Here is a 20230-nt window from a genome sequence, read left to right as displayed (position 1 = left end):
TTCATCACAAGCTTCATGAAACAGGCGCTAAGGTCAACTGTTCATCTCTAATGCCTGGTCCCACACTTGGCCCTAAGCAGTGCCAGTGAAAGACTAAGTACACTCTGTGATCAAAGGGCTCAGAATCAAATCCCTGCCCTGCTACTTAGAAGCTGTGTGACCTTAAGGAAGTTCCCTAACCTCTCTTTGCCCCCATTTTCTCCAACCGGGATTAAAAGAGAATTACTTTAAAAATTTGTTGTAGTAATTAAATGAGATAATACAAAAGTGCTGTAGAACACCATCTGGCATGTAGAATGTAGCCAATATGGGATAGCTTTTAAATAATAAGCACTCAGTGTATTCTTGTTAAATAAATAAAACACAATGAAGCTTTTTTTAAGTAACTCTCCCACCTCCACCTCCAGAGTAGCTCAGATTGCAGGCGAATGTCACCATATTGTACAGCTACAATAAAGATTTTTTATTTGTTTGTTTTTTAGAGACAGAGTCTGTTACCCAGGCTGGGGTGCAATGGTGTGATCCTAGATCACTATAGTCTCAAATTCTGGGCTCAAGCAATCCTCCTGCCTGAGCCTCCTGAGTAACTAAGAGTGTAGGTACATGCCACCATGGCCAGCTCATCTTTTTACTTTTTGCAGAGATGGGGTCTTGCTTTGTAGCCCAGGCTGGTCTGCAACTACTGACCACAAATGATCCTCCTGCCTCTGTCTCCTACAGTAAGTTTTTCACTGTGTCATTTCTCAGCATCTTTCCTCTCCCCCTTTCCACACACACCGTAACATTAGCCCAGTCAACTTCTCCCTACAGTCTACTCCGTAAAATAGCTCCAAGTCTGCCCTGAGAATTCTGCTGAATGTACGCTCCATTCCATATTATTAGTTCCAGCTTTGAACCTTTCATTACATCACTTCCTAAAATATGTGCTTGTGTGCCAAGCTACCTCTCCTCCTTCCTTCAAGTATTTCCTGAAATGTAACCTTCTTCATGGAGCCTTCTTTAAGTGAAACTGAGCTCATCATTCCATCTTCTGTTTCTAACAATTAAGTTAAAGGCATAGTTTGAGATTCAAAAGCCGAAAATTGCCTGAACTTTTCACTGGCTGCATGGGTCTCACCATTGCCAAGCTAGTTGCATTTCTCCTCTGCCTGCATTTAAAAACATGTGTCTAAGAGGGCAAAGTGTCTGTTTAACTTTCTCTGTATACATTTAGCACAATGCCAATCCACAGGGATGCTGAATAAATGTGATCTGATGATGATTTACTTACTTTGTCCAAGCCAGGAATAAAAACCATGAACTCCTAAATATGTTTCCCCATGTTACAATATATTTTATTCTGAATTTATTATGAGACCGGTTTTCTGTGTTTACTTTCATATAGGAAAAGACACAAAAGAGTGATTACATAAAAATATCAAATTAATAAAATTATATTCCACACTAGGAGTCCAAAGATACCTTTAGAACAGTGCCAGTTTGTATTAAAAGGTGCGTCATTTAAAGTTCAATTGCGTATGTTTTATGGGTTATTTTGTACATCTAAAACAAATAACCAAAACATGTCAACACTCATTTTTAAAGTACTTGTTGTATTCGGTGCATGTACCATTATGGAGAACTTACACTCAGAGCAAAAAGATTTGTAGCAAAGCATATGACCTTCTTCCCACTACAATGACCATCCCCTAATTAGGCAATGCATCTGATAGTCATTAACAGGAATGAGATAATGAATCACTTTCTCTCTTCTTTGTTAATTTGCTGTAACCAAGCGGCTAATGGATGTCAGAGCTGAGTGATTGCACTGATTATAGTGATTTATAGTTGCAACAAAACAATTTAAAACCATTCTGATTATTCATGTTAAAGATGCTTTATGTTTTGTTTACTAAATGTTTTATGTTCCCCTTTCTCTCACCCCTAAAGTACAGTCCCCCATCTACCCTGCCACTTTTCAAAAAAAGACCTCTTCCTAGAAAACTTGAAAGTTGAAGGCTTTATTGTTTTAAACTAAGCCATTTCATTTTGTTTTTATATAGAGAGATAGATAAAGTTTACCCAGTAGCAACGAAAAGCCTTAGGGTTGGAAAGAAAACTTCAGTGGTGCGTAGTTCAAAAGAAGACAGAAATAAGAGGAAATAAGGCAAACTTCAAGCCACTTACCTTAGGGCTTCCAGTCCCTTCCTCATCCTCCACAGACACATCAGTAGCCAGTATCTCGGCTTTGATGGTATCCAGAGCCCTGAGAATCCAGCTGTGTTGCCGTTTGATTTGCCTCTGCAGCTCCTTCCATTGACTTGCAATCATCCGCAGCATGTCCTTCAGTCCTTTTCCAAAAGAAGGGGAAAGCAGAAGTTGTGGACCTGAATGAGTCTTTACTCATTATTTTTGTTTAGTAAATTAGATGGCTGTTTTAAAAAATATAAATATTTTTAAATGACCATTAACAACACCTGCCATATCAGCATTTGTCACTCAGAATAGAGAAAGGCAATTCTTGAAATAAGGTATAAGGACGCAAAAATGTGTTAACCACATAGATGACTGGCTTGGAAATTGACTTAGACTCAGTATATTGATTTTAAAAATACATGAGAAACAAAAATCACAATGCATAAAAATTAATAATATTACCGCTTCACATTCCAAATAGAAGACTCTGTGTGTATGTTAGAGACTTTATAATGATCAGAAATATATGTGGAAATAGGCAAAGTCAATACAATGAGAACTACAGTAAATAGGACAGAATTAAGACAATAGTCTTTAACAATGGCAAATCCAATTAATAGTATCTTTTTCCTATTTATCTGTGCTAAGCTCAAACCTAGAGCCAAACTGTAAGTCGTCCTGTCTTGCAGTCTTCTATTATCAGGATAACTATAACCAAATGACAAAACTATTTTTTATTTATAATCTGGTTCCTTATAAATATATTGATACTGGGCTAAGAACTGGTTGAAGGCCAAAAACTCTGCTAATGCAAAGACCAGCAAAGAACATGCAAAATGTTCATGTGTATGAAGCAGCAGGGAAATAATCTAGACTGCTTGCCTTATATCTATAATCGTATCTATAAGTACCCTAATGCATATATATTATAACTATGTATATAATTCTCATTCATTATCTTAATGTTATTTCCAGAGCACCTACATCAAAAAGCATGTCAATGTGAAGTTTTCAAGAATGTAATTTCAACTGAAACTCAGGCGAACAGCAAGTCCAAAATAAAATGAACAGACCATTTGGAGGCAGTATTTCATCTTATAAGTATCACAGCATTGTATGCAGTATATGAAACATTTATAAATCTTGAAGGTCAATCTGATAATGTAAATATTAATAATACATAAGGAAGTGAATACATGCAGTAATTTACAGCAATGCTTCTTCATTCTTAATAGTCTGGAGACATAACGACTTGCAATATTTCAGGAGGATTTACCTGCTTTGTGAGATGCAATAAGCTCAAGAAGTTGGTGTCCTTCCTCCTCCACAGCTTCCTTGAGAGCACAATGACTGTCTACATTCAACTTAAAACTCTGCGAGGAAAAATATGAGCATCAAACCCTGGCAAGGCAGTTACACATAAAACATCCATATAAAATTACTTGCTACATTTTATCAAGAACCACACAGCCCAATTTACCCAATAGACAAACTAATTTACAATACTAAGAGCTATTGATATTTGGGATCTGGGCTCAAAATGTTTCCATTAGATTAGCTAAGTGCATCTGTTTGGAAACAGCTGACAAATCTAGAAATTCATTAGGTTTTTATGAAAAGTCACATCCCGTAGGCTACATCAAGAGTAGCAGTGTTCTATAAAATATACTGAATTTCTACTAGCACATATGAGCTCTTTTCTTCATTTTTTAGAAATGTTAGTGATAGCATTATTTATGAAACCATAAAAAATTGGCAGCATAAAATATATTACCCTTATGTGCACATATATAAATCCATTAATACAGTAGGGTTTGGTTCAACTCTGTTTCTCAGATATCGCACAACAAAGAATATAGTGGCAGATTCAGGTGCTGCACTGAGGAGTTAAATGTCTTTCAGATCTTTGCTTTTTAAAAGCTTATTCCCTAAAATATGACACTGCTTTATAAATGAATACCTCAAGCACAATCAGGGGCATTTTTCACTCATGATGGTTATCCAAAAGACAAAAACTCCTATCATGGTTGAAACCTAACTCAGAGCCATTTCTTTCAGGGTGCCTTCCCTAATGCTTTATGTGGAATTAATTACTCCCCCCTCGATGCTCCTTATGTCTGCTTCTATTTTAAAATTTATCATACTATATGCTGCTTTATTACTATCCTTGACTACCAAATTATAAGTAATTTGAAAAATTTCCAGTTTTACATTTATCTCCAGTTCGTGTCACATACAAGTTGTTCGATAGAAATTTTCATGGATATCTGATGAAGTTGATCAATAACATTCTGAAGGGGAAGGCTTCCATTTAAATATTTCAAGAAACATAGATGGCTTTCCAAAGATTTTTCCATCTCTGGAATCTCATAAGGCATTCCAACCACAGGAGGTCTAGTGGAAAGTAATCACAGTAACCAATCTATTGAACCAGTGGTTAATTTAGGGGGTGAAAATTCCTCCTTGACTAATTGGAACAAGCATAGATTTTGAAATACTGCATGGCCAAATTTTGGTTTCTCCTTCTCCAAAATATAGTATTTGTTTTGCTCTCACTAAACATTTATTGGGAAGGTATGCACTGCACTGTACTTGGTATGAAGAATATTTGATAGAAGTGTGAAATGATACAGTTTCAGGTAGAATATAATTTTGGATTAAAGAGGTAAATAAATCATAAATTGTGAAATCATGTATTCATTTGTTCATTCACTTAGAAACCACGTACTGTGCCCATTCTATACACTGTGCTGGGCAACAGAGATTTAGGGAGTATAAAGCATGGCCTCTGGCACCAACGGGCAACTGAACATGTTACTAGGAGAAGGAAGTATAGCCTGAGTCATCCTGGGTGGTCAGTGATGAGTCTAAACTCTCCTTTTCTTCACAGAGAAAATGGATCTTTTTAAAGTTCAAAAGACTGAAACAATGATCAAAAGAACCTAGAAATGAAGGAGAGAGAGATGTGCAGATGAAGCCTTGAATTATAAAGATAAGAATTATATGCTGTTATAATTATAATTCATTATTAAAAGATGACTCCAGAATGATGAATCATTTCATCTGACTAGAGGAATAAGATACAATAAAGTTTCAGCAGCCAATATAACAGAAAGTGACAATATCAGGTTTCCCCAAGGCTGTTCACCATTTCTTGTACTGTCCTATTTTAGCTACAGGTATTTAGTTGAATAAAATAAAATATGGAAATGTATGGGAAGCTTCATGTTCCTGATCAATCCAAACTATGTATTATCTATGAAAAATTAAATGTTTGTTACTTTATAGTCAAAACATGGCTGCACTTACTTTTTGCCACTGCCACAGAGATCCTCAACTCTGAAGAAATACCATGCAGAATGAGATATATGTGTGTTTTAGGGAGCAGAGACAGGGTAAAGATAACAGCTAAGATCAACCCAAGAGCACAAATTTAGGAAGAAACTTATTCTGGAAATTTCCTCATAACTGTACATTTAGCCTAGGGCTCTCTTTGAGTCACTGTTTACTTACAATAGACTTGTTTTGAATAGTTGGTAATCATGAGCTTCCAAAGAGGTGCATGAGGCCTATGTCTCAGAGCAAATGGGAATCTAAGGAACTGTAAGTAGGTTGAGTAATTTGATATAATTGAAGCCAAGAGTATAGAATAGATGCAGCTGGCACTGGCTCTGCTTCAAGATGACATGGAAGCATTTGATTAGGAAATTGGAAAAGATGAGGTATTCATTATTACGAAAAAGATAATCTGATAAGCTTGATGCTGTAGAAAAGAACCATTTAACATAACTATTACCCAAATGGTACAATATTGCTTGATTTTCAGGTGCACCCATTAACCATTAATAATATCAACTAAGGAATTCACAATGAACCTCTGAGAAGGCAGACTAGCAGGCACATTAACAAAATAGCCAATGAAATTTCTAGCTGCTAAAGGATTCTATAATAAGCTCTCTCCATTTTGCCCCCACCTTTCCCAAGGGAAAGAAGCTTAGATGAAAGTGTTTTATTTTTTTGTTACTGTTCTCTCCTTAAACTTGATACTTGAACATATTTTCATTCTTCAGCAATGCCCTATAGTGTACAGTCCCTCTGCAATATCCATAGCACTCCCTGAAAATGCAGAGCATTCTCTGGAGAACAAATTTATGGCTAGAACATTGCCATAGGCAGGTACAATAGTCCCATGGCACTGATTATATGAAATTCCATAAATACGAGTAATCTGGGTCCTGGATGACACCAGATCTTTTTTAGCATCTTTAAAGCAGCATGTAGCTGAATGACTAGAAGAGAATAACTAAGGAAATAGAAAACCAATGACTGAAACAAGCACGGGATTATCAAAGATTCATCAATGGGCATTTCTATTACTATAACCACTAGCATCACCAACTTGCATATATCTGGATGTTACTACTTATTGGCACAACCAACTTTGAGTATTTCCACTGACTGTACTTTGGTCATGATCAGACTTGCAAAGCAGATAAAATAACACATCTAATCCTTTCCACTCAGATTTCTGAATAGCCCAGTTTGATAGTGATGTGTACATAAAATCAAGGAAATACATGCCTTGATGGAAATAGATATCCCTGTACAAGAAAAAGTAGGAAAGATCATAAGCACATTCAAAGGCTCAAATGTTCAGAGTGGTTCAATCTTAGCAGTATCAAATCATGAACACAGACTTTCAATCACCTGATGGAAATATTGTTAGTTTCTGCCAGGTCCACTGAGTTCCACGAGTCTTGTGATGTTTGTGAACAAGCAGAAAGGCCAAAAAGAGTTTAGAGCAGGCGTCCCCAAACTTTTTACACAGGGGGCCAATTCACTGTCCCTCAGACAGTTGGAGGGCCGCCTTCATACTGTGCCCCTCTCACTGACCACCAATGAAAGAGGTGCCCCTTCTTGAAGTGCTGCAGGGGGCCAGATAAACGGCCTCAGGGGGCCGCATGCAGCCTGCAGGCCGTAGTTTGGGGACGCCTGGTTTAGAGGATTTTCTGGCCTAATTTTTGTTGTTGTTGTTGTTTTTATTGCATTTTAGGTTTTGGGATACATGTGAAGAACATGCAAGATTGTTGCATAGGTACACACGTGGCAGTGTGATTTGCTGCCTTCCTCCCCATCACCTATTGTTGTTTTTCTAATAAGGCATAAATTCATATAATAAATACTTATTGAGCAGTCTTTGTCAAGCCTATAGATACAAAAGTTAACAATATACAATCCTTGTCCTCAAAGAGCTTATATTCTATTGTGTAAAGGAGAAAAGAAAACAAGTAGCTTTATAAGACCCCACATATAACAAATGTGTAATTAGGGTTTAGTGCATAACACAGAGTGACGGAACCTTATGCAAACTAAACAGTAATATGCCTTGCCCTATTTAAGTTATGCTGGCCAAGCAAAAACAAGGCTAAATTAGCTGCGTGTGGTGGCACACACCTATAGTCCTGGCTACTCAGGAAACTGAGGTGGGAAGACTGCTTGAGGCCAGGAGTTCAAGGTTGCAGTGAGCTATGATCATGCCACTGCACTCCAGCCTGGGCAATAGAGCAAGACTTTCTCTAAAACAAAATGAAATAAAATGCAAACAAGATAGAGAGTTATATTCTGTATAAGTCCTGGATAGGGATTGTGGGAGCCCATGCTGCGATCCAGGTTCAGCAGAGCACAGCAGGGAGCTTGTAGAGAAGGAACTGATTTGTACATGGTTCTGAAGATACTCCCATATTATAGTGCAAAGCAGGGCGCCACAAACAGCTCGGTGTGGCTTGGGCAAGGGGCAAGCAGGAGAGACAGCAGCTATGGCTACACAGGACTTGACCCCAAGAACCATGAGAGAGTCAGGGAAGAATATGCCAGTGACATGGGAGAGTGGCGTGTGCAAATCTGTGATCTAGAAATCTTTCTAGCTGTTGTAAATAGTGTTGATTTTTAAAGGGCAGACTGGAGACGAGGAAGCCATTTAGGAAGCTGCTGTGGTAATACAGGCCAGATGTTTCTGCATGCTCATATTTTTTTTAATTAAAAAAGGTATGCTTTTCCTTCTAAATGAATAGAAGGAAAAATGGAGAAAATCTTCTGTCTTTTTAAGTTTTTCTCAGTGCGTGAGAGAAGCATGTGCCAGAATTTAGTTCTCTGGCTGTTCTGATGATAAATACCAGAGGTTATTAGTCAGGAGTCTCCAAATGTGAAAGACATATTGAACTGATGAACTTTTACTCCCACTGTCATTTTAAAGAGATGGTATATATGCTGATGAATAAGACACTTGATGACACTTTTTCTTCACACAAAAGATTTTTACTACCCTAAGAAAATGAAAACTTGTCTTTTTACAAGGGCAGGGGGAAGAATGTGTGTTCAATCAGAAAAGCCAAGGCTTGAAAAGTCACCTGCTATCTGCCTCAGGCCATCTCTGCCCAGGCTCCACTCTGAGCTGTGCCCAGAACCACTCTCCATTCTCAGAGGGGCTCCTGGGGAAAAGAAAGCCGTGATCTCCTGTGTTGTTTCTCTTCTCCCCTCCACAGTGCCATGCATAGAGGATGGGCAGATGTACCAGTCTTCAAAATATATCTTCAAAATGCCATATATGCCAAGAATTGGAAGATTTATAGGAATAAACATTTAAGAACCTCCTAAAATTTGATAAGGCATTAGATAGCCATCAAAATGAAGACTATACAATCACATGAAAAATATATGGAATATTTTACAAAAAAATGAAGACTCCAAATTATATCTATGATAAAATTACATGTATGTAAGTAAATAGTCTCAGTACATAGAAAAAGACTGCAAAGAAACACAACAAAATGTTAACATAATTTGTACAGGGTTAGACTTGGAGTTACCATGTTCTGATCTTATGGAACAAGTTCTAGGTGCTTTAGTTTTCTAAAATATAAAGTGAAAAGAATACTATCTAACTTCCAGGTTGTCATAAGAATTAGAGATAATGAATATAAAGCAATGAAACAGTGAGAATTGGAGATAATAAATGTAAAGCACTAAAGCAGTGCCAGGAAATGAGTGAGGCTAAAAAATCATTATGGATTTTAAAATTCGTTTTCTCTATTTTCCAAATACTGTATGTAATAGATGGTACTCTGTGACATTTCCAGGTGCGAAGTGTCCTTTATTGTGGAGGCATCTGACTCCTGAAGGGAAGATGCCAGGCTTCCTTGCTGTTGTGCTTCTACCCAGCACAGGTTGGCCTGCAGAGGACCCCCCAAAACATAAATGCTGCTGTATGAGACATAGGGAAGAGCAAGTCCAGACTGAGAAGCCAGTGATTGGGTATTCCTTTTGCCTCAAGTGTGTGCTCTTGGAGGAGTCATTTAACCAATCAGGGCTTCTGTTTCCTCATTTATCATCCAGGCATTTGGACTTAATCTTTTCCAACCCTTGAATACTTCAGTTTTATCTTCTCTAAGCCAGGCAGTTAAGCATAGGCAGCTTGGGAGAATTTTTATTTATTTTAAATCAGAGAATTTTCAGAAGGGGAAGAATCCCAAAGGCTATCTAACCACTCATCTACCCAAGGGCAGCTCTGTCTCTCAGCCATCCCAGGCAGATGTGTCCATTCTATTTTTAACCATCTCAAGGGAAGTCTATTCTAACATGTCATTCTGAGTCCACCACATTTCTTCTCAGGAATTTAAGAGCTCTGTGAAGAGCAGGGAGAGCTTCCCACTGCTTCGGATTCTTTTGCCAAGTCATCCCTCCAGTGTATGGGTTGGAAAGCAGAAGCACTGTGAGAATATTCCAACAAAATCCACACATCCAATCAATCGGCAAGCCCTGACCATTTATTTCCCCTTCTTCACCTCTCCATATTGACTAACACTGCCTTAGATTCAGGATTTCATCATCATCCCTTGTCGGGTTAACTCAAGTCCCAGCCATCAAAACTAGACTTATTCCTTATCTGTTGCATGCCTATGAAGGTTCAGGCACTGTCTTAAGCTTGAAGAATATGGCTATAAACAAGATAGACATGGTCCCTGCCCTCACAGAGCTCACAGTGGTATGTGTGTGTCAGGGGGAATGGGTAGGGGGGAACACTATATAAACAAGGAATTGCAGTCAGCTGTGTCAAGGGAGTTATGATGTGAAACAGGGCTATTGACAAGCAAGGGCTCTGGAGCAGGACAGCCGGGGTTCAAATCCTGGCTCCTCCTTCACCCACTGTGTAGCTTTGGCCAACCTCTGTGTACTCAGTTTCCTCAACTATAAATGAGGGGAAATGTTAATGCCTACTTCATGGGGTTGCTGTGAGGATGAAATACCTTGATACACGTACAACAAGGCCTGGCGTATTGCAGTAATGCAAATGGTTGTATTATACAAAGTGACCTTCCTACAAAATAACTCTGATGAAGATCTTCTTCCTCTTTAGACTATCTAACGGCTTGCCAGGGTACAGAATAAGATCCAGGCCCCAAGCATGACCTGCAGGTCCCTCTGATATCCCAGGCAACTCAACTTCACAGGCCCCATATCTGCCTTGAAATGTGCCTGGATTGCTTAAAGTTTCCAGTTCACACCAGCTGTCTTGCTTCTCCAAGATTCTACTCTTGCTGGCACTTCTGCCTTGCAAACTCTTCCCCCTGAAAAGCCTGGTGCGTCCTTTAAGATCCATGTCAGGAATGACCTTCTCTAGCAAGCTCTCTGACTACCTTCCACCCAATTGGTTTCTCTACCCTTGGCACCCATAGTACTTATACAGAGCTCAAACCTTCACTTACTATATTGTGGTAAAGTTATTAATGTGTCTGCTTTGCATACATGAGTTCCTTGAGAGTAGAACTCCTTTTTTCATTCATTTTTATATCCTCAGTGTCTAGGACAGTGCCTGGCAAATAACACACAACTAACAAATGGTCAGGGGAATGAATGCATGTAGATTTGTACCAAAAACCTCCAACGTAGCTTTTAAACAGCTGTGGCATTTTGGGAGATACTGGTACAATCACTCTTCACTTGGAAGTAGTTGATAAATGTCCCCAAATTTTACTCATTGAACACCATGTAAATGAGGTGGCATGTTCCTTTGCTTACAAAATTACTTACCAATTACACTTAGATGATCCCAGCGTAATTGCCATGTAAACTGTATCCTGGCTGAGATGGCCCAAATCATCAATTAACTTTGCCCTCTCATCATGTGGTACTTACCACATAATTAAATAAATGGTCAGCCGCTACCACAATTGTCTATTTCCCCAACAAAATGAAGTGGCTACATTTGTCATTGATTTATCAGTTATGACAATCTGTAACACACCTTTACGTATAATAACAGAAGCTTTTAAAAAAAGAACTCTGTAATCTTGAGAAAGAAGTTCCAAGTTTTTGATCAAAAAGATAAGCATTATAAAATCTTTGTTTTCCTTTTAAAAAAAAAAAACACTGAGCTATGAAGACAAAAATCCTCTTTCTTCCTGAGGGGACTTTCTTCCTGAAACCTCAGACAATAAAAATATTTCCAAGAATGTGAAAGTGAATTTAGCTCTTCAAACAAGTTACAATTTATTTCAAACAAACAGTTGGGGTTTTTTGGGGGGTGCAAAGTAGATGCATCTTACTGAGGCTGACATTCTTTTCTGATAGAATGGCTAATATGTTATGCAAGAATTAGATAGATGGAAGAGATCCTGGATGTTGATGACAACTCTGAGTGACAGAATTTTCATTTGCTTCTCTGGATGCCATTTCCACACCTGACACAGGTTATCACATTCACTTCCCAGCAAGGCCACATTAGGCCAAATGGATTCCCAAACAGAGGTTCTGTCTAAAGGGACCATTTGACTTCCAGAACACACTGCTTAGAGGCTCTGATTGAAAAGGAGGTCAATGCTGGCCCAAATATTTCACTACCCCCTGAGGGGGAATAATTGATGTGCAGCAGCCCCTACAGATGTGGAGTCATGAGAGTGATGGATTGATATAAGCATATTATTCACACGTACATCTGCTAATATACAGGTCCCAGTGCAAACACCAGGACTTAAGAATATTATGTGGATTTAGGACAATCCCTGAAGGACTCCAGTTCCATTAAAAATTTGTTTGGCAGCCTGGGGCAGATCTATTCCAACTCCCACATGCTTCATGCATTTGAGAGGGGGAACCAAACCACTTTAAAAATAAATTTAATAAATTTTGTAATGTCAAATCATTAACATCCTGTCTAGCCATAGTGTCTTCATATTTTGAAACAGTAACATTAACCTGTGAAATTAAAAATTAACTTTTAAATATCTGAGTTTACATTTTAATTTTCCTTTTTTTTTTTTTTTTTTTTTGGCTAAAAAAATAGCAAGGTTTTCTTCTGTTTCAGGATGAATTGCATCCTGAAACAGAAGAAAACCTTGCTATTTTTTCCCTCTATAGATGTTTTTGTCACAAATATACCAGACAAAACCTAGAAAGCCCCATGATGAGTCCACTTTGATTTGCAAGTCGTAGAGGAAATAACTTGCAGACATGCTCAGTTATTGCTTGAAGATTTAGAACATTAGTTAGAATCTGTTGCCCATAATGATTCTATCACTGCTTTTATAAATGTTCACTCATTCATTCAGCAGATCTTTTTACTATCTATCATGCATGTGAAAGGCTAGGAGTTGTGGGAGACACTAGAGAGACAAAAGCTGTCCCTCAAGTAGGTGAACATCAAGAGAACAGCTGAGGGGAGGGTGGGCAGGGGGAATTTCAACTTTTCCAAGAACGAAGCTTCTCAAACCAAATTTTCTCAGGTCTCCAAGGAAGATGTGCACAACTTCCCCGAGATGATAAAAGCATCCTCATCTTCACATAAAACATGTTTATTTCACCTTCACAACAACCTTATGGAAATAGATAAGGCATTTTTTCTGGCTAATATAAAGATCTGGAACTTTAACTTAATGTTATTTGTATCAGGTGAATTATTTCAAGATTCCAAAATTCCATGTAATGCAGTGGAGAAGCAGGATAAGCTTATGAATCTACACATGGAGAGAGATGGTAGGTAACCACACCCCAGCTCATGTGAGTTTCATCCACACACAGTGTCCCTCAGCCTGGGCATGGACCCTCATAGTGCAAGGCTTGTCTGTAAAATTTCTCTTCATTATTACACTGCCCTAAATAGGAAGTACTTAATAAATGCAGTGTTTCCCTGGCATTCTAATTTAAAACAGTCGTTATTTCCTAAAAAGAAAAATAAAGTAATAAATTAGTAAAATGTCTGGGCACTAACAGTTTTCAAAACAATAACTGCTGGGTATCATGGCCCAAGAGTCCTTAAACTAAGTCAGGCAGAAGTACATTCCCAGATGCTTTAAACAGTGTAGGAATTCTATTTAACTGAAAAGGGAAGACAACATTATTTGTCTCCTAGATGCACAAAATTAGAGTTACATAAATAAAGGAATATAGTCCAAGACTTTTGTATATCCAGAATGAGCCTCCTACCTTACTGTTCCCACATGCCAAACTCAAAATGCCTGCTTGCTAAAATCTCTGAAAGACCCTTCCATCCCTGTACTACCAAAGGAAGAAACTCAAGTCTGGGAGTTGAATGGTATTTCAAGTCCCCCAAAGAGAAGTAATGTTGCCACTTCCCACTAAACTCTCTGCAACTACCCTTAAACTGGTGGGAATCAAGGGGGACAAGCAAATGGGACTTCAAAGCCCCTGTGAGGCCACCAGCCTGCTCATCAAGGTTGAGGGAGGTGGGGCAGGCCAACCAAACTCTCACAGCTCATGCTTTTGAAGTTTGACCCACTGCTCCCAATAGCTGAGCAGCACAGCCAAATGTCAGCTGCTGGTCTTGTGAAGCTTAACTTGCTGGGGCCATAGCTGCCTATGGAGAGGCTGGGAGGATGGGCACCAGGAAGTGAGAAAAAGAAAACCCTGTCATCTCTTAACTTCAAGCAATGAAAAATAGAGTAGAGGTAGAGACAGGAGGGCAAGGAAGAGAAACACAGCTGCAAGTATTTGGGGAGATTTTATCGTATGACCAAAAACTCTGTAAGAAGTATACTGGTTTTTCCGTCATTCTCAGCAAACTGACACAAGAACAGAAAATCGAACACCGCATGTTCTCACTTATAGGTGGGTGTTGAACAATGCCAGATATAGGTGACAGGGGGATGGAGGCAGCAAACCACATTGCTATGTATGTCCTTATGCAACAATCCTGCATGTTCTGCACATGTATCCCAGAACCTAAAGTGCAATAAAATATATATATATATATTAAAAAAAGAAGTATACTGGTTTTTCTTATGAGACAAATGAAAGCTGTTTAATCAGAAATATGATATAACATGAAGATCTAAAGAAATACAGATGATAAATACATGTATATATATTTTTGAAAATTTGTTAGCTAGACACTTTATAATTAAATTTAACCTGTTTTTATACATATTTAGTATGATGACACAATAAGGAAACATTGTTTCAAACCCTTCCTGGATACCAAGACTGCAAGCACTGTCTGGAGGACTTTGGTGCTCCTGTGCCACCGTGTGGCAGACACCTAGAATTGCAGGTACCAATCTTAAAAGGAACAACAAAGTTCAGGAAGTTGTGTTTTAAAAGTCTACTGCTATAAACATGGCCTGAAAACTCATACACACCCAAACCCCACTTATTTTTTAGGACTTAGAGAAAAAGCTGTCCCTGGATTGTGATAGACATATTACATAGAGTCTCTGAGTTGCTGTTGTAGGCAGACACTAATGGGACAAGGAGACTCTCAATTGATACTAAAATAAAGTTCATTGAGTATTATTTGCCAAAGCCTAAATAAGAAGGCAGTTTAAATGCCAATCATCATATAAGTGATTAAATAAATTATGGAATAGCCACAAAAATATTAAGGAGCTGCTAAAATGTGCAATAGATCCCCATATGCTGATAGAAGTATATCTATGATATATTTAGATACAAAAAGCAAGTTGTTGAACAGCTTGTATAATATGAGTTAAATAATCCTTAAAGTATATGTATTTTTCCATAAAAAGTTTCAAAAATATATAGAACTATTTACATTTGTTATCCAAGGGAGGATAAGACTTTTTACTTTTAATTTTATGCTGTTTAACACAATTTGAAATTTTTTTCAGTGAGTATAATTTAATGTTTTTCTCTAAGTAAAGTTCCATAATTAGAGAAGTTATATGAAAGACAGTTCATTCTACCTTTAGCACATACCCCTGGTACTCACTGTACTTGTAACACATTTGCTCCCTCTTTTCCATGTAAATGCTACCTATAATGTCATGTTTCCTGGTTTCACACACCCCTAGAATGGTCCTAGGATCTTGATCCTGCTCCACAAAAAGATAGAGCTCTCAGCAATTTCTGCATCCTTCACTACCTCAACTCTTGCCCAGCTGTAGAGCAGTGGGATAGCCTTAGGGGAAATTCGGACAGACAAAATACGTTGGTCATGAGATTTCTGACTAGAAAAGAGTGAGCCTCAAAAAGAAAACTGTTGACGTGTCTCTCTAATCTGTTCGTCTTTCTTGAATTTATTCCCTTTTCTCTATTCTTACCTACCCCCACCTAAACCTGATCCACCATTTCTCCCATTATTCCAACATCTTTTAATCCACTCATTCAATTATAGCTACCTTGGCCTTTAGCTTGTTCCTTCCAAGTCTAAGTAAGCAAACTCCTTAGAACACACTGATCTTTCCAGAACTGGAACCAAATATGCTTTTGCCACCAGTAGAAACCTGTTACATGCTTATTAGCCTGGCCCTCCATGTCTGTCTAACCCTTAATTCCTCAAACTGTTGAGATAACTATATGCTTTTAGAACAGAACCCCAGAATACTTTTAAAAAATTTCCCTTTCACAGAAAAAAGACTAATTTTCTCAATATAAAAATCCCAAAGCAGAAAAACAATAGCCAACAGAAAAACTGGCTAAGAATATGAGAAGTTAATTCTCAAAAAGAAATACAGATGACTCCAAAAAACATGGAGAGATATTCAATGCCACTTAAAATACAAGAAATACAAACTGAACTACAGTAAGATGCCATCTTTAACTATCAGAGGGACAAAGTTCAACAAATGTGATAACATACTCTGATAGCAAGAATGTGCAGAAATAGGCATTCTCATGCATTATTGAGTATAAACTGATAAAACCTCTATGAAGAACAGTTTGGTAATACACTAATGTTTTAAATGTGCTTAACCTTGATCCAGAAATTTCATATGTAAGGTATTTATTCTAAGGATATACTTATATTATCCAACATGATGAATTTCCAAGAATATGCATTAAAATAACAATTATAATAGAAAAAGACTGTGAACAAACTAAATTTCCATCACAAAGAACTGGTTATGTAAATTAAGGCTTATTTATAAGTGGAATACTGTGCAGCCATCCAAAAGGATGAAGTAGTTCTATTGATTTTGAATTATTACTAACAGAAACTACAGGAACAAAGTTAAATACATAGATAGAACTGTCTGTGTTTTTTGAGACAGTCTCGCTCAGTCGCCCAGGCTGGAGTGCAGTGACAGAATCTCAGCTCACTGCAACCTCTGCCTCCCAGGTTCAAGAAATTTTCATGCCTCAGCCTCCTGAATAGCTGGGATTACAGATATGCACCGCTACAACTGGCTAATTTTTGTGTTTTGAGTGGAGACGAGGTTTCACCATATTGGCCAGGTTAGTCTCAAACTCCTGGCCTCACATAATTTATCTGCCTGCCTTGGTCTCCCAAATCCTGCTGGGATTACAGGCATCAGCCACCTCCCTCAGCCTGTTTTTAAATACCTGAAATAAACTGGAAATGACATAAAGAAACAAGAAACACTGGTTGCCTCGAAGGAGGAGAACCAATGGGAACATGAGTAAAAAGGGGATTTGCTGTTGACTTTAACTTTTTACTGCCTTTAATCTTTTAATTTAAACACAATTCACAAAATTAATAAAAGCTTGCCCATACCAGCATATCCTTCAAATACTATACCTAAATCCATTTTCCTTCACACACAGAGTTGTTCTCTCAACTAAGCCATGAACCTCATCCAGTTAATCTATGCAAGCTGACCCTACTCCCATCAAAATTATGGTTGATTAATGTTATTCTCCTGTTTAAAAACAAAAACAACAAAAAACAAACCTTCAATGAGTCCCCATTGCCCTCAGAGAAAAGTTTAATCTATTAAAAAGACATTCAATCTCCTTTACCACCCAACCCCAAACTGTGAGACTCCAACCTAGTCTCAGCTACATCACACAGCTCACCATACCTCTCTTACCATGCTTATAAAGTTTCCTCCCATCTCACCTCCCCTCTTCCCTAACAAAATTACATATGGCCTTTGAGGTCTATGTCAAATTACCTCTTTGAATGTTCCCTACCTCCAGAAAGAACCAATAAAAATGTTCTCTGTACTCCTCAGAATAGGAGTATTCTTGCTTATCCTACAAGAATTTTACTGATCAAAATTGTTAGTCATTTATGGGTCTATAGATGACTACATATAATCTATCATTACCTCTCTTAGACTGAAAATTCCTGAAAGAAAGCAACCAAGCTCATTCATCATGTATTCCTAGCACCTAAATAACCACCTGGCACTCACACTCACAGTTGTGTTATATATTTAGTTCACAGTCACCATTTCCCCCCATATCCCTCATTTATCAAATTGAATTAAGGATCTTGTTTCTCCAAGGCTATTTCAATGTGGTTGGTTAATGTGTGTCCAAAATAACATGGTGCTGCTGTCTATGCAACTATATTTCCTAAGTTTAAGCCAGCCCTTTGTGGTTGATTATTTTTCCTAAATCTTACACAGATGTCTGGTATTGGTTTGATTTTACTTATTCCTACTGAATATGCTGATTGGTTCCACATAAAGGAAGTGCTGCTTTGTTTTCCTGTGAATGACTACATTTGATGAATTAGGTATGCATAACAACTTGAGAGATCAAAGTTACTGTTTCAGGAGCAAATAGATATGAAATAATATCTTTAGAGGGGGAAAATGCTGACCTGCTCTGCTGCTTTACTCTTAGGCATTCCAATTCTAAAGATACTATATATAAATTCTCTTAATTGGGGAGGGGTGGGTAACTAGTTACCCAAGAACTATTTATCATAGTTATTTAGTATGCTTCTATTATGCTTCTATTGAAATATAGCTTTTGGTAACTCTGTTTCATTAGGCAGAAAAAAAAAAAAAGAATGGGGAAAATGGCTTAAATGTCCATCAACAGGTCAATGGATAGAACAACTTGTGGTATATCCATACAATAGACTACTTCTCAGCAACACGAAGAAATGAATAATTGATATACACAACAAGATAACATATCCCAAAATAAGTATGCTGAATGAAAGAAGACAAACTGAAAAAAAGTACATATTGTTTTATTCAATTTATATACAATTCTATGAAATGCAAACTAACCTAATAGTGTCATAATGCAGATCAATGATTGCTTAGGGATGGAGGAGAGGCCAGGAGTGGAGGAAAGAATTACAAAGTGTAATGAAGAACTTTTGGGTGATAAGTATGTTCACTCTTAATTGCAGTGATTGTTTCATGGGTTTATATATGTGTCAGATTGTCAAAACTTATAAAATTGTATACAGTAGTTCCCTTTATGCATGGTTTTGCTTTCTTCAGTTTCAGTTGCCTGTGGTTAACCATGGTGTGAAATTATAAATGCAAAGCTCCAGACATGAACATTTCGTTAAGTTTTAAATTGCATGCCATTCTGAGTTGTATAGTGAAATCTTGCACCATCCCGCTGTGTCCCACCCAGAACATGAATCATCCCTCTGTACAGCGTCTCCATGCTGTCTATGCTACCTGCCCATTAGTCACTTAGTAGTCATCTGGATTACCAAATCAAAAACACAGTATGCATGGGGTTTGGCACTATCCGAGGTTTTAGGCATCCGCTGTGGGGCTTGGTACATAACCACCTCGAATAAGAGGGACCACTATACTTTAAAATGTGCCATTTATTGTATGTCAATTATACCTCAGTAAAACTTTGTGGTTTTTGTTGTTGCTGTTTGTTTTGTTTTGTTTTGTTTCATGGTAAGAAGACAGAGCTGAGAAAAGAGAGAGAGAAAAGTCTGTCCAAAAACACACCTATACAGTTTTATCTTACAAGTGGTTTTCAAAGAAGAGGGAATATTCAATACTTGCAAAATACCTTTCCAGAATGATATTTTCCTGAAAATGTCATTTTCTAGGAAGATAAGAATTGTATTTTTGAAAGGAGCAGCCAGGTTGCAAGCAGATGATTAATTATCATGGAAAATCATTGACATATCATCGCAATTTCACAGTGTTTCTTATAGTTAAAATAAAGTTCCTTCATATCTCTCATATAGGTATTATAAAGCTTTAACTGATTTGTGTTGGTAAAAACCCTTAGTTAATCATCATGGAAAATAATTGAATCAAGCATCAAAATATGAACATACAACTTTTGGTATTATTTTTATATTTTTATTCATAATAAATATTGGAGGGTGCCAGCTAGTCTAACACATTATTAACCCAGGGGAGACTCAGACCCTACAGGCTTGCACATCTGTTGATTTAATGTCAAATTATAAAATCTAGAGAGACGTTTAAAGAAACTCATGTAGCTACCTCTACTACTGGTCAATCTTGCAAATATCACTTGCCCCCTCATTAAAAAGCAATAATGATTTATGCAGGGTTAACTAAGAAATATAAATCTCTAGACTTACTCATATATTTTCTTTTATGGGAAGATTGAAAAGAATAACTTAATATTACAGCATGACAGTAAAGAAATACAATAAAAAATGACAATACTGATCAGGAGGACAATATAGACTCATATGGAAACAGAAAAACTAAGAATTTGCTTGAAAGATATTTGAGCCACAGGCTGTATCTAAAGTAACAGACAAAGCATGCAGTAGAACAGTGACTCTTGATTGTGCTTTAAGAATATCGTTCAGTGGCAATCTACACACGTTAGGTCTTCAGTAACTGTTAGACATTATTATTCATCA

At 37.5% G+C, this 20230-nt stretch overlaps 1 protein-coding gene across 4 annotated transcripts in view; it reads right to left on the bottom strand.

Annotated features, from left to right (window-relative positions):
* Window positions 1-20230, bottom strand: part of AKAP6 (A-kinase anchoring protein 6) — a 662618-nt gene that overhangs the window by 236565 nt on the left and 405823 nt on the right. For all 4 annotated transcript variants that reach the window (XM_074393336.1, XM_003924219.4, XM_074393337.1 and 1 more), the window contains 2 exons: window positions 3452-3548; window positions 2167-2330 (listed from right to left, as the gene is read on the bottom strand). In XM_074393336.1, coding sequence (XP_074249437.1) covers window positions 2167-2330; window positions 3452-3548 — 261 coding nt within the window. The remainder of the gene's footprint in view (window positions 1-2166; window positions 2331-3451; window positions 3549-20230) is intronic.

The sequence above is a fragment of the Saimiri boliviensis genome, chromosome 2, assembly GCF_048565385.1.
Source record: "Saimiri boliviensis isolate mSaiBol1 chromosome 2, mSaiBol1.pri, whole genome shotgun sequence".
NCBI lineage: Eukaryota > Metazoa > Chordata > Mammalia > Primates > Cebidae > Saimiri > Saimiri boliviensis.
Note: the sequence above shows the minus strand (reverse complement) of the source record. Positions and strands in the feature narration are given on the sequence as shown.